At 36.0% G+C, this 14,181-nt stretch overlaps 1 protein-coding gene across 2 annotated transcripts; it reads right to left on the bottom strand.

Annotated features, from left to right (window-relative positions):
- Positions 1-802: 802 nt before the first annotated feature.
- LOC123258054 (valine--tRNA ligase) lies at positions 803-3,416 on the bottom strand. 2 transcript variants are annotated; one of them, XM_044717963.1, is made up of 2 exons: positions 1,430-3,416; positions 803-1,336 (listed from the first exon to the last, which is right to left on the bottom strand). In XM_044717963.1, the coding sequence occupies exons 1-2, from the start codon at positions 3,278-3,280 to the stop codon at positions 809-811; spliced, it is 2,379 nt and encodes a 792-aa protein (XP_044573898.1). In that variant the 5' UTR covers positions 3,281-3,416; the 3' UTR covers positions 803-808. The 2 variants fall into 2 exon arrangements, with proteins under 2 accessions (XP_044573898.1, XP_044573897.1); XM_044717962.1 differs by having other exon boundaries at positions 803-1,569; positions 1,621-3,416.
- Between the last annotated feature and the right edge of the window lie 10,765 nt (positions 3,417-14,181).

Genomic DNA, 14,181 nt, shown 5'->3' with positions numbered 1-14,181 from the left:
AAATTTATCCTTCTCCTTTTTTTAGAGCCGCATCTGATTCTTTTTGTGATTCATAAATCTCTTTCAGCTCTTGTTTCTTCTCATTTTGAAGTATAACATCATCAAATGTTGTCTTATATCTTTTTTTACCTTTTTCATAAAACTTCATCTGCAGCTCTTCTTTTACTTCAACTTCCTTCACTGCATCTTCTATTAACTTTTTCACTTCATCTTTTGTTGCAGCATTACCAATCTTTACCTCTAGCTCTTTCTTTAGCTCTTCCGCTGCATCTTCTATTAACTTTTTCACTGCATCTTTTGCAGCACCATTAAGCCCTGCCTTTAGCTCTTCCACTTCATCTTTTGTTGCAGCACCATTAGCTTGCCTTGAAATTTCATCTAATTTTGTTTCGAGATCACTAACTTTCTTATTTAGCCCTTTGATTTGAGGTTCTAAGCTTTGTATTGTATTTTCTTGCTCTGCAGCTAATTCAGTTTTTTCATTAAGCTCCGCTCCTTGAGCAGCTAATTTTTTATTTCGACTAATCATCTTGCATGAAAGTACGAGTATCAAAGTAGATAGTATAGATAAACTCAAGGCAACAGGAAGAGCTACATTAAAGGCTGCAATTGAAGATAAGAATGCAACATAAGGAGCAACAGCGAGTGTCCCAGATGCAAGCAATGCCAAAGTAGCAAGAGTACCAGCTATAAGATATGGCGCATTAGTTTTATTATATAGATTTCCCACTATCGTTCCCTCATAAGTTAAAGTTATCGTTATGGTAACGCTCACATTAAAGGAAGTCAAACAAATTTCACATAAAAATCAATATAAATCTATATTCACTATGTATTTTCCGTTCTCAGTTTCAAGCTCAGACTGCATCCACTCTATCATTTCCGCATTGCACACTGCCTGCAAATCATTCTGCGCGGATTGATTCAATTTGTCCTCTCGTAGATCTGCTTTTATCACTAATTTCTTTATCAAATGCTTAACTGACACATTATTATCTGCTTTTATCTTTCTGATAATATTTAATATCTGAATAACATTATCTCCCATTTCCTCTGAATATTTATCGTAGATAAGTTCTTCTTTGCTTGGCCAATTACTTTGATTGTGTACAGAATTATAACTATACAACTGGTGGTATATCTCTTCTGTAATGTATGGCAAGAAAGGTGCAAATAACCGCAAAATAACATTTAACACATACGCCAAGCTTTGTTTTGCACTTAAGGTTGCTTCACTGCTTCCGTACGCGCGTTTTTTTACTAATTCCAAGTAGTTATCACAAAAGTCTTTCCAAAAAAATTCCTCTATTGCGCCCAAAGCTTCGCAGTATTCAAACTGTAATAGGTTATTTGTTGCTCTACCTATTACTTTGTATAACTTAGACAATATCCACTTATCCATCGTCTCACTGATGGAATTTATGCTTACTGTTTGATGCTTTTCCATGAACATGGAAACAAACTTGCTAGCGTTCCAAAGTTTTGTAACGAGGCGCTGGCCAATTTTGAATATATTTTCAGAGTAGACTGTATCAACTCCAAGCCTTGAGTTCGCTGCCCAATAGCGCACTACATCAGCTCCATAAGTTTCAAGTATTACATGAGGAGTGATGATATTACCTTTTGATTTACTCATCTTTTTCTTATCATCTGCTAAACACCAACCGCTGATCATAATGTTTTTCCAAGGTAAAGAATTTGCATGATAATGTGCCTTTAAAATAGTATAAAAAGCCCAAGTTCTTATTATCTCATGGCTCTGGCTGCGCAGATCTGCAGGAAATATCGTATCATAGCGATGATTTGGTAAGCTAAACTCACTGTTTACTGCCAGTGCACTCAGTTGAGGAGTAATTGAACTTGTGGCCCAGGTATCCATTACATCTTGATCTGGGATAACCTCTTCTTTGCTATACCCTTTTGGCAAATCTTTCAATGGATCTATAGGCAGGTCCTTTACTTCAGCTAGAATAATTTTACCTTCTTCTCCCTTACGTTTGGAATACCATGCTGGAAATGGCACACCAAAATAGCGCTGCCTTGAGATGCACCAGTCCCAATTTAGCCCTTCTATCCACACTTCCATACGTTTACGCATAGTAGCTGGATGCCAATTGCATTCTTTTACTTTATCTAATACTTGAGCTTTTTGCTCTAAGGTCTTGATAAACCATTGATAAGTAGGTAATATCTCAAGTGGTGCACCAGATCTTTCTGCACACTTAACAGAATGAGAAATGCTAGTGCTTTCTATCAAAAGTCCTTTTCCACTCAAGATTTCAATCATCCTCTTTCTTGCTGCTGTAACTTTCAATCCATTTATTTCATCGTAGATTCCAGTGTCAGCTACTTTCATGACGCCGGGGTGTGGTGGAATGACATCATCTAGGTTCATCCTCCCATCCTGATCGATGATAATTTTCATCGGCAGGTTATGCTTTTGCTGCCAATATATGTCGAGTTCATCACCAAACGTACAGCACATAACAAGCCCAGTGCCTTTATCTATTTTGACCTTATCGTCAGCAATGATTAGTACTTTTTCCTTTGTAATTGGCACTACCGCTGTTTTTCCGATCAGATGAGTGTAGCGCGCATCCTCTGGATGACAAAAAACTGCAACGCATGCGGGAAGTAACTCAGGTCGCGTAGTTGCAATATTGATCTGCTCATTTTCTTGAGTAGAGAAAACTATCGTGTTTAAGGATGACTCAAAAACTTTATCTTCTATTTCTGCTTGCGCAATTGCTGTTTTATCAACCGGGTCCCAAAGGATGGGCTGCATTTTTCTATATGCATACCCTTTATTATATAGATCAATAAACGACATCTGTGAAAGCGTCACAGTTTCCTTGCTGATCGTGTGATATTCCAAATCCCAGTCATAACTAATGCCGACCGATTTAAATAGTTCCTTGAATTCTTGCTTTGATTTTTCAATAACCTCATGGCACATCTCTATAAATTTTTCTCTGCCAACTTCTTTTGCACGGGTTTTATAGGTTTGTTCAACCAATCTTTCAGTGGGAAGCCCGTTATCATCAAACCCAATTGGGTAAAACACATCTTTCCCCAGCATGCGCTGAAACCTTGCAATAAAGTCCGTGTGGCAATAGCTAAATATATGGCCAATATGGAGTTTTCCCGATATTGTCGGTGGAGGTGTGTCTATAGTGAAAGTGTTATCCTTTCCACCATTCCACCTGTAAACTTTACTGCCTTCCCACAATATGTTGCATTTGTCTTCAACTTCTTTAAAGCCGTATTTTTCTTTTAACATAAATATTTCTCAATTTTAAACCTTAAGCTAGCAACGTTATACCGCGGCGGTATCTCTAGATCCCGCTAACAAGCAGCGGAATGACGATGGTCGGTAAACCTAAATTACTTTAGCTATAGCACAATTACGGCAATTTTACGCCAAAATTTTTTGTTTACGAACATAAATTTTCTATGCTATGATAAAAATATTACTTGACCTTAGGTTCTAAGGGTATTATGTAATGTTAAATTATAATTGAGGTTCGTTATGCTAAGCTTAAAGAATGGTACAATACAGGTTGCCGATGATAAAATAGTGCTTGTTATAAAAAAAGATGATTATGAAGAATTTAAAAAGTATAAAAACGTAGATAAGAGTGGTGCTATAATTGATGACACGTTTTATGTGGGCTGTACGCTAAATGATCAACAACTATATATTACTGGTTCTTATCCTCAAGAAGAACTAGGAGATAATACAATCATGAATGTAAAATCCGTTGGGAAAAAGGGTGGCAAATATTTTAGTCGCCTAGAAGAAATGAAAAATCTGTTAGGCCTTAACGATAGGAAAGAGGAGATTATGGTAAAAGCCCTATCTTGCCATCCCACAGTACAATTGTTAGAAGAGAAAAATGTTAAAACAACAGAATTGGAAGCTGCAGAAAAGCAGTTAAAGGGGAAAAATGAAGAATTAGAAGCTGCAAAGAAGAAAGCTGAGGAGGAATTGAGAATTAAAACACAAGAATTACAAGATCAATTGGACACAGCTCAGCAGGAAAAACAAGACTTAGAAGCTGAAGTGGAAAAACTAAAGGCAATAGATTCTACAGCGTTGCAGCAGCAGTTAGAAGAGAAAAATGCTAAAATAACAGAATTGGAAGCATTAGATGCTGTGGCGTTACAGCAAAAGTTAACAGAGAAAGAGAATAAAATAACAGCATTAAAAGCTCAACCAGATGCTGCTGTTACGAAGTTAGAGGGTGAAAAAACAACACTAACAAATAAAATAAAAGATTTAGAAGCACAGTTAAACAACCAACCAAATGCTGCTCAGTTAAAAGATAAAGACGAGAAAATAAAAGATTTAGAGGCACAGTTAAGCAACCGACCAGATGCTGCTCAGTTAAAAGATAAAGAGGATAAGATAAAAGAATTAGAAGCTAAAATAAACCAACCAAATGCTGAAGTTGAAAGCCTAAAGAAAGACTTACAAGCTCGAAATGCTCGAGTTCATCAGTTAGAGAAGGAAAATAAAGAACTAGAAGCTAAAAACAAAACAACTGAGCAACCAAAACAAGGCAATGGAGGACGGTACACTGCTACTGTTGGTATGGGTCTTGCTGCTGGACTGATAGCATTTACTGCACTTGAACGTACAGTGAGATTAGATATTTGGGTAATGGTTGGTATAGCAGTAGTATCTACACTCGCAGTTGGTAGTATTACATATGCAGCATTACCTAGTACTCAAGTGAATGGAGCGGAAGTGCAAGGAGTAAGTGGGGGAAAAACAAGGCAGCTTAACACAGTTTGTTGAGCTGAGACGTACGTGTCAAGTAAAACACTTGACGCGAACTTCAGTTTTTGTATTCCTTCATTAACATAATATAATTTTGTGCCGACTGCGCGATATGTTTAATTTCTTCATTCGACATTTTTTTGAAGAATTTTGCTGGCCTGCCAGCCCATATTTCCCCACTTTTTATCACTTTTCCGTGTGTTACCAGTGAGCCAGCAGCTACCATAGCTTCAGGCTCCACAACTGCATGGTCCATCACGGTAGAGCCCATACCAATAAACGCCTTATCATGCACCGTGCATGCGTGCAACACACAAAAATGTCCCACTGTTACCATGCTGCCAATAATTGTGTCACCACCTGGGTTTCTATCCACATGAATTACCGTTCCATCTTGAATATTTGTTCCATTACCTATTTTTATTGATCCAACGTCCCCTCTGATTACACAATTAAACCAGATGCTTGCATCTCTTCCTATTTCAACCTTGCCTATGATATGCGAACCACCTGCGATGAAAGCACTTTCGTCTATTTTTGGTTCATAATCTTTATATTTTAAAATGTGATACATATTAAGCCCAAAGTCTTATGCATATGTTAATCAAAATAAGGTAAGCAGTAAATACATACTTAGATTTCAAGTTATTTGGGTGACAGATGTTCTTGACTTACGTGCTTTGTACTGCTAAGATTTTTATTTTCAGCCCTATCTATAATGTCAGTAGCGGTATTAAGTATATTTCAAATAATATTGGTTGTTGTGTTAGTAATTTTAGTGCTCTTGCAGCCGCCTGGAAGTAGTTCGTTAAGTGGTTTTAGTAATACACAACAGGGGGTCAACTCGATGATTCCAGTGAAATCTTCTGAAAACCCGCTCAGCAGAATAACGGCTATTGTTGCTGGATTGTTTATTATAAACACATTGCTATTGTCAGGATTATGTTCAAAAGACGTACATAAAAAATCGATCGCAGAAAAAATTATATTAGAAAAAAAGCAAGAAAGTGAATCTACTTCTGTTCCATTTGAAAATTAATGAAGGAAGCTAAATTTATCTTTGTCACAGGTGGAGTTGTGTCATCGCTTGGTAAAGGCTTAGTTGCTTCGAGTGTTGGTGCGCTTCTTCAAGCTCACGGTTTTAAGATCCGTATCAGAAAACTTGACCCGTATCTCAACATTGATCCTGGGACAATGAACCCAACTCAGCACGGAGAGGTATTTGTTACCGAAGATGGTGCTGAAACTGATTTGGATCTTGGGCATTATGAGCGTTTTACTGGAATTAAAGCAACAAAAGATGACAATATAACAACTGGTAAGATATATCATGAGTTATTGAAGAAAGAGAGGCGTGGTGATTATCTGGGCAAAACTGTGCAAGTCATTCCTCATGTAACAGATTTGATCAAATCGTTCATTTTTAATGGTACGGAAGGTTTAGATTTTGTAATATGTGAAATAGGCGGAACTGTAGGTGACATTGAAAGCCAACCATTTTTGGAGGCTATACGCCAAGTTAACTACACATTAGGAAAACAAAGAGTTATCCTTATTCACTTAACTTTAATACCATATCTTACCGCAGCGCAAGAATTAAAGACAAAGCCAACGCAGCATTCAGTTCGAGAGTTAAATTCCGCGGGGTTACAACCAGATATTATATTATGCCGCAGTGAGAAAGAAATTTTCGATAATCAAAGAGAGAAAATAGCTAAGCTTTGCAATGTTTCTTTATCCAATGTGATACCTGCCCCTGATGTGAGTCATATATATGAGTTACCGGTGTTGTATAGCCAATGTGGGCTTGATACGCAAATTTTGGAGCACTTTCATTTAAGTAAGCCAAAACCAAGCTTGACTGAATGGGATCAAATAGTGCATTCCATAAGGCACCCAACACAGGAAGTTACTGTATCTATAGTGGGAAAATACACCGAATTCCCTGATGCATACAAATCACTGGTTGAAGCATTAAATCATGGTGCGATTAGTAATAAAGTCAAAGTAAAGATAAATTGGGTTAACTCAAGAGAGAAGGAAGAAAAACCTATAAATGAAAAACTTATAGGAGAGAAATTACAGAATTCTCATGCAATCCTTGTTCCAGGGGGGTTTGGTGATGACGGAGTAGAGGGTAAAATATTAGCAATAAATTATGCCCGTACAAATAATATCCCATTTTTCGGAATTTGCCTTGGTATGCAGCTTGCAATTATTGAATTTGCTCGTAATGTTGTTAAGCTTGAAGATGCACACTCTGAAGAATTTCGTAACTGTAAACATCCAATCGTTAAGTTAGCTGGCGATCAAGATGACGATCTTGGTGGAACCATGAGACTTGGGGCATACAAATGTAATATAAATGCAAACTCTAAAATGATGGATGCATATAGTAACACTACTATTTCAGAAAGACACAGGCATAGATACATAATCAATTCAGATTATAAAGATGATTTGGAAAAAAATGGGCTGCTATGCAGTGGCATATCAGAAGATGGAACGTGCATAGAGGCAGTGGAGTTAGAGAGTCATCCGTGGTTTATTGGTGTGCAGTTTCATCCAGAGTTTCAATCAAAGCCGTTTTCTCCTCATCCTCTTTTTGTATCATTTATTGAAGCAGCAATTGATAAGAAATAAGTGCCTAGTGTTTAAGTATCAATATATGGAGCTTGCCATAGAGCAAGCCAAACTCGCTCAAAAAAATGATGAGGTGCCCATAGGTGCTGTAATAGTGAGTGGAGACAATATCATTTCTTCTGCACACAATATATCCAGCGATCCAACTGCACATGCAGAGATGTTAGCGATCAGACAAGCATTTTCAACTTCCACGCTTTGTGATACTGATATGTACGTAACATTAGAACCATGTCCGATGTGTGCTCAAGCTATTTCCTTTGCCAGAATTAAACGATTGTACTTTGGAGCTTATAATCCCAAAGGTGGAGGAATCGAAAATGGTGCTAAGATATTTCAATTTTGCAGCCATATACCTGAAGTTTATGGTGGGATATTAGAAACAGAATGCTCTTTTTTGTTAAAGGATTTTTTTGAGAAATTGAGAACATAGTTTAAGTCTATCAATTGTCATTTGCTTGCTTATCTCTGAAACTATCTTCACTTTTTTCCATATAGCCGCCTCTAGTCTAACTGTGCAGATCGATTTGCTGCCACGTGCGTAATAAGTACAACATTAGAGTTGCTAGATAAATTATTATTAGTACCAGCTTCAGCGGCCAAATAACGACCATCTTCAGTACATGTGAGTATATAATTTAATAGTGTTGCGGCTGCTTCCCTATCATTCAGTTTTGGGTCCAAACAATAATCTATCAATTTACTAATTGACTGTTTATTTGTAACTCGACCCTCAAACTCCCTGAGAGATCCTACTCTCTCTCCTAAGTTTATAACGAATTGCTGCGTTTCTTCAGGTGTAAGTTTACCTACTCTGTAATCTAACTCATTTGCGGTTCTTGCACGTTCTACTTCTTTGTGTCCATAGCAGCCTAATAGGTTACTTATTGCCTGTACCATACCATTTAGACTATTTGCAAGTTCTACTCCTAATATCCTATACAATGACTCTTGTACCGATGTCGTATAAACTTCATCAATCACTTCTTTCAGGCAGACCAGAGTATAGATTATAAATTTTCTTTCTTCTCTTGATTCTGATAGGCTCTTTAAAATATCAGTAAGAGTTGGTACTATAACATTCCGCACAACTTCTTGATTTCTTATTAAGTTTGGTACTGTATTTTTTAATACCTTAGCCCACTGCTTATCTTCAGGCAATTTTCTTTCACTTATGGCAGTTAAAATTGTACTTCCAAGAATTGGATCAGTTATTGCCTGAAAAATAGCATATGATACTTCCAATGATAAATGGTAAACAAGCGATAATAGATGTAAATTGGAAATAGGGATGCTGGAGCGTATCTTTAGAACATCTTTAACAGCAGCATAGAATTTCTTTAAAGTACTAGAATCTCTGGCACCTTGAAGTTCTTCAAAATTACTTAACTTATTAATGAAATTTTCTTGTATATTTTGAAATCTTGCTTCAATTAATTCCTTTTTGGATGTCATTTTTTTAGCTACACTTTCAGTCTTTTCCTTTACTTCCAGGTATAGTGCACCTGCTTCTGCTCCTCTTTCTGCTATAGTTGATAACCCGCTAAACAAATCATTAGCTGCTTCTTCTAGACTTATGTTAAATACAGCATTATTAACAATTACCTCGTGTTTGCGTTCCCCTTTTACTTTTTTATATAATACAAACAGAGACATAGATGCTATTGCAGTCAAAAAGAAGGTCACAGCTACTATTACTAACACTAGCGGAGACATTTTAATTAGAGTAAACGTGGCTGCAGCTCCCATACCAAGCGAAAACATCGCTACACATCCAACCGCTACTTGGAAATACAACTTACAGTTTTTCTTATTATTTGAAATGTTTGCGTTATTTGGAATGTCTGCTCTGTTTCGTAAAGAAACCCGATACCTTCTATATCTCGATTCTGAAGAGCTTGTATCAGTAAAGATGACCCATTATGCGAAACATTTGCTCCTAGATCTATACAAGATTGAGCACTATCAAATAATTTATTGTTGAAAAAATACTCCAATAGTGTTTCACCAGAAGGCAATTTGAAATTTTTTACTAACTGCATGTTTTCACTCTGATCACCTCTTTCTATATATAGCTTGAATAAATAAACAGCTTCCCTAGGAGCTATTCTTGCGTGAAAAGCATATTCAAATGCTGTAAGGTTATCATGATTTTTGATATAGAGATCTGCACCATTCTTAAGAAAATCATAAAAAGTAGCGTTAGCTGTATAGGTTTCATCACATTCAATTAAGCGCTGCTTAATAAAATTGACAACAGCGTAGTGTAGTGAGCTATTTCCATTATTATCTGGTATATTAACGTTAACTCTTTGTTTTATGAGATATTTTGCATGGCCCAACTTATCTTGAATAATTGCATTTAGTAATAACGTTCTTCCTTCAGCATCTTGAGAATTTACTCCTTCATGTGCTCCCCTTTCAAGCAATAGCACAGCATTTTCAACATCACCTTTTTCAGCTGCAACACTCAGTAGGGCTTGATCACCTTTATTAACATTAATGTTAGCACCATTTTTTAGCAACCAATCTATAACCTCTTCCTTTTCGCATCTGTCCTCAATCTCTAATGCTTTTGTAAGCACATCAAAGCAGTAGTTATGGTCAGAAACAAGTTTATTTAAATCTAATTCCCCTATATTAAGGTTGCGTGAGTATAAAAACTTTTCACTATGTTGTGCTCCATATTTTTGCAGCAAGCTATACATTTCACTGCCATATTGAGCATAATCCAAAGCAGTACAACCATCATTATCCTTAGCATTTACTTCTATTTTTTGATATAACATAGACAATGGCAAAAACCTTGCTACCAGGTACTGAGACACTTCTTTTTCATTAGCTTCTAAAAACAACTCAACAACTTTTCTATTTTCATTCCTAACAGATCTATGCAGTACAGTACGATCGCTAGCATTTATAGTATCAATCCTACTGCCATTGCTTATTAATGAACTTATAACTTTCGATGAGCATTTTTTTTCTATAGCAACGTCTAGAATAGTTTTGCCATTTTTTGTAGCATTTATATCTAAATCTTCCTTGATAAGCTGCTTAATTCTGTTTTCCCTATCGGTGCTGTTTTTTATTCTCAACACATCTTCAAAGTACTCAAAATTAGACCACGCATCACACAATGCTTCATTTTCTACTGATTTTTGTATTCTTTCTGAGTAAGCAATATCTGAATGAACAGCATTTCCTGCTTGTTCACGTACTATATTAATTCTATTATTATTTTCTGTATTTGTTGTCATATACCCTCTATAAAGCCTAACTTATATCATACTATATTTGTGACGCTTGTAAAAACTTAAATTTACAGTTGGAAATACTGTTTTTTTAGACGAATAGAATAAGAAATTAGTGTTACGCATAAAAAAGTTTATCATGGCATGTGTTTTTGATCGTTCTAATTTTTCCGCAATAAAATTTTCTCATTTAGCGAGATTAGCGCATTTTTCACACCTTTTTTCAACTTAGGAGAATACACACTTAAGAGAAAACTAAGACCAATCAAATTTCTTATCTTGCGGTTTTATTTGCAATATTGCTACCAGGCTGACCAATAAGCAAAAGACTACATAAAGCCCAGCGGCAAAGTTTACTTGAGGAAATGTTATAGTAAACCAAGTGCATATCATAGGAGTAAATCCTCCATGTAACGCATAAGAGATGTTACGTGATAAACTCACTCCACTAAATCTAACATTGGTAGGAAAAAGTTCAGCAGCAACTATTCCTATAGGATTTATACCCCTTTCTATTATAGAAAGAGCCATTACACCAAGCATAATTATAAGATAACTTTTATAGTAGTATGCAGTAGATAACACAGGACAACACAGTACCATTGTGATCACTGTAAATAAGATTGTAGTGCGCTCTTTTCCTACTTTATCAGCTAACATTCCGAGCGCTATTGAAGATACCGGCATTAATATACTGGTTATAATGAGCACAATTTCATTGACATATGTTGTTACATACGTCTCAACCGACACTATTTCTTTTGCAATTGTTCGAAGAAATATGGTAAATCCAACAACAACATTAACAGGTACAGATATTAAAATAGCAAGTATCAGAGCTCTCTTGTAGCGTTTTATAAGCTCTATTATTGGCAAATCAGATAAATTCCTTTGTTTTCGATTTTCTTCATATGCTGGAGTTTCTCCTAATGTGTATACACTATATGCGCTGATTAACCCCAAAACAAATGAAAAAGTAAACGGCAACCTCCAACCCCAAGCGTTAAAATCAGTGTTTTTTTTGCAGATGATCACTACAATCACAGAGAGCAAGATGCCAATGGAGCGACCAAAACTTATTATTCCAAAAAACATTCCTAGTTTTTTCTTATTAGGTAAATGCTCTATGAGATAAACAGAACTGCCTCCTTGTTCAGCGCCAAGCGCAATCCCTTGTGTCACATGGATTGCAAGAAGCAATATAGTAGAAGTTATACCTATTTTGCTATAACTTGGAATAAACGCAACGAGACTAGACGGAATCGATATTAGCAAGATAGCAATCGTTAATGCCATTCTCCTTCCATACCTGTCACCAATGTGACCAAATATGAATGCGCCAAGTGGCCTTACCATAGCACCCAGTCCTGCAATTCCAAACAATTGCAGTATTCTGTTGTAAACATCTTTTGCACAACAAAACTCTCTACTAATTATGTTAACCAGATCGATAAAGAGCATATGGTCATACCATATTGCGATTCTGCAGAGAATAGCTGATATCAACACCCTTGTTTGCACTAAATTTAATTTGTAAATGTTTGCTTATTTCATTGTGGCTGCTTTTTGGGATTTTGCAACCTAAGGTGTGGGTTGACTTTTTTATTATGGTGTGTGAAACTAAAATGTTATTAACATAGGGACAAAGTTATGGTGGGTGTAATTTATTTAGCGATGCTGGGCGTGGCAGCAATAATAGGAGCTATAATAGGCACTTTAATAGGTCTCTTACTAAGTTTCACTAGTCTTTCACCTCTGATAATAGGCGGAACTGTTGGAGCCATCTATGTAGTGCCATTAATTGCAGCTTTCATAACAATTCTTTTGTATCCAATTCCATATGAGCGTCATAGCGGGTTAACATTAAAAGAAACTGCGTGTCTAGCTGGCTTGTTTATTGGAAGTGTTGCAGCCGGAGTTGGCCTTGTTGCATGTGGCTTGACTCCAATAATTAAAGTAGATTCTTTATCAACTACAGTTAGTTCTTTGTTAGCTATGGGAGCTACAATACCAGTACTTCTGATTGCAACTGCAATTGGAGTAGCTATTGTAATCGAGCTCGCTAAGCAAGCTAAGGAGTACATATCAGGTAAAATAATGCAAGCAGAAAAAGAACCTGTGACTGATACACATGAAGAACCAGGCTCTAAAATGGAAGAAGCAAAAGAAGAAAAAACTGCTAGAAATAAGCAGGCAGTACGGGAATGTTCAAAAAACTCACCTCAACCTGGTTAAAATTTTCCTTAAAAGACAAATACAGAAAAACAAGAATATCAATAGCTTATTGTTTTAGCATTTACGATAAAGCAGTAAGCATTTTAAGACTAGTTACTAATTTAGTAAAATTCAAGACTTTCAATAATTTACCTAAAATCTAATCCAGAATTCGGGTTAATAATAAAATCTTGTTTTTTGAAAATGAATTTGGTAAACTTTGGTGATATATTGTTTTTAGTATTTAATAAATTAAAGTACGTACTTGATAATTTTTCTGAACGCTCTAATCAAGCTAAAATAGGTAAGCTAGATAAAATTATTCTTAGTTTAAAATTGGTATAAGGTATTAAGATGAAAAAAATTGAAATTTCAGAATTACTAAAAAGAATTTCAATCTGTTTACTATGCGTGGCAACTATTATCTCTATCGCTTTTTTGTTTGCCTATATGCATACAATGTTGCTTAGTAAAGGGTATGAGTTAGCTGCACATTATGTTAGTGAAGCTATGCCTTGTGTGTTACTTGTCGTTTTCTTTTTTATTGCTTGGTTTATATATGATCAAATATTCAGCAAACTAAAGGAAGTAGAGCTGCCTATATCGATAGAATTAGCTAATTCAGATGATAAAAGAATAACATTTGCTGATGCTATAATTGATGACTCCTTAAGACAACGGTTGCAGATGATTTGCTGTGACCAAATGACAGAAGAAATACGCAAGCTGTTTGGAAATAAAAGTATTAATTCACTAAGAGGTTACATATTATATGGCCCTCCTGGAAATGGTAAAACACTTATCGCTCGTGCAATTGCAGGTGAATCAAATATGAATTTCATAAGCATCTCAGGTCCTGAACTTATTGGAGTATATATTGGTCATGGTGCACATGCTGTACGCGAGCTTTTTAAAATAGCAAAAAAATATTCTCCTTGTATAGTCTTTATAGATGAAATAGATGCAGTTGCTCAAAAAAGAAGTACCGCTAATAACTCAGCTTACCATTGTCGAGAGAGTTTAACACAGTTGTTAACTGAAATAGATGGATTTAAGAGCAGAAAAGATATAATAGTAATTGGTGCAACTAACCTTATCGGTGGTATAGATCCAGCACTTATTAGACCTGGACGTTTAGGTCAGAAGGTTTATGTCCCTAATCCAAACATAGAGGTGAGACAAAAGATATTGGCACTTTATATGCGAGGTACAAAAACTGATGAAAAGCTAAGCCTCCAAGACATTGCAGACAAGACTGAAGGCTATTCTGGAGCTGAGTTGGAGCAATTA

Source organism: Drosophila ananassae (assembly GCF_017639315.1).
Source record: "Drosophila ananassae strain 14024-0371.13 chromosome 4 unlocalized genomic scaffold, ASM1763931v2 tig00000241, whole genome shotgun sequence".
Classification (NCBI taxonomy): domain Eukaryota; kingdom Metazoa; phylum Arthropoda; class Insecta; order Diptera; family Drosophilidae; genus Drosophila; species Drosophila ananassae.
This window is presented reverse-complemented; position numbering and strand designations above follow the sequence as displayed.

Excerpts from the sequence above, each read along its gene's own strand:
- LOC123258054 (XM_044717962.1), bottom strand. The coding sequence starts at position 3,280 with ATGTTAAAAGAAAAATACGGCTTTAAAGAAGTTGAAGACAAATGCAAC. Across the intron at positions 1,570-1,620 it reads AAAGATGAGTAAATCAAAAG|TGCGCTATTGGGCAGCGAAC; the intron begins GTAATATCATCA and ends GAGCTGATGTAG.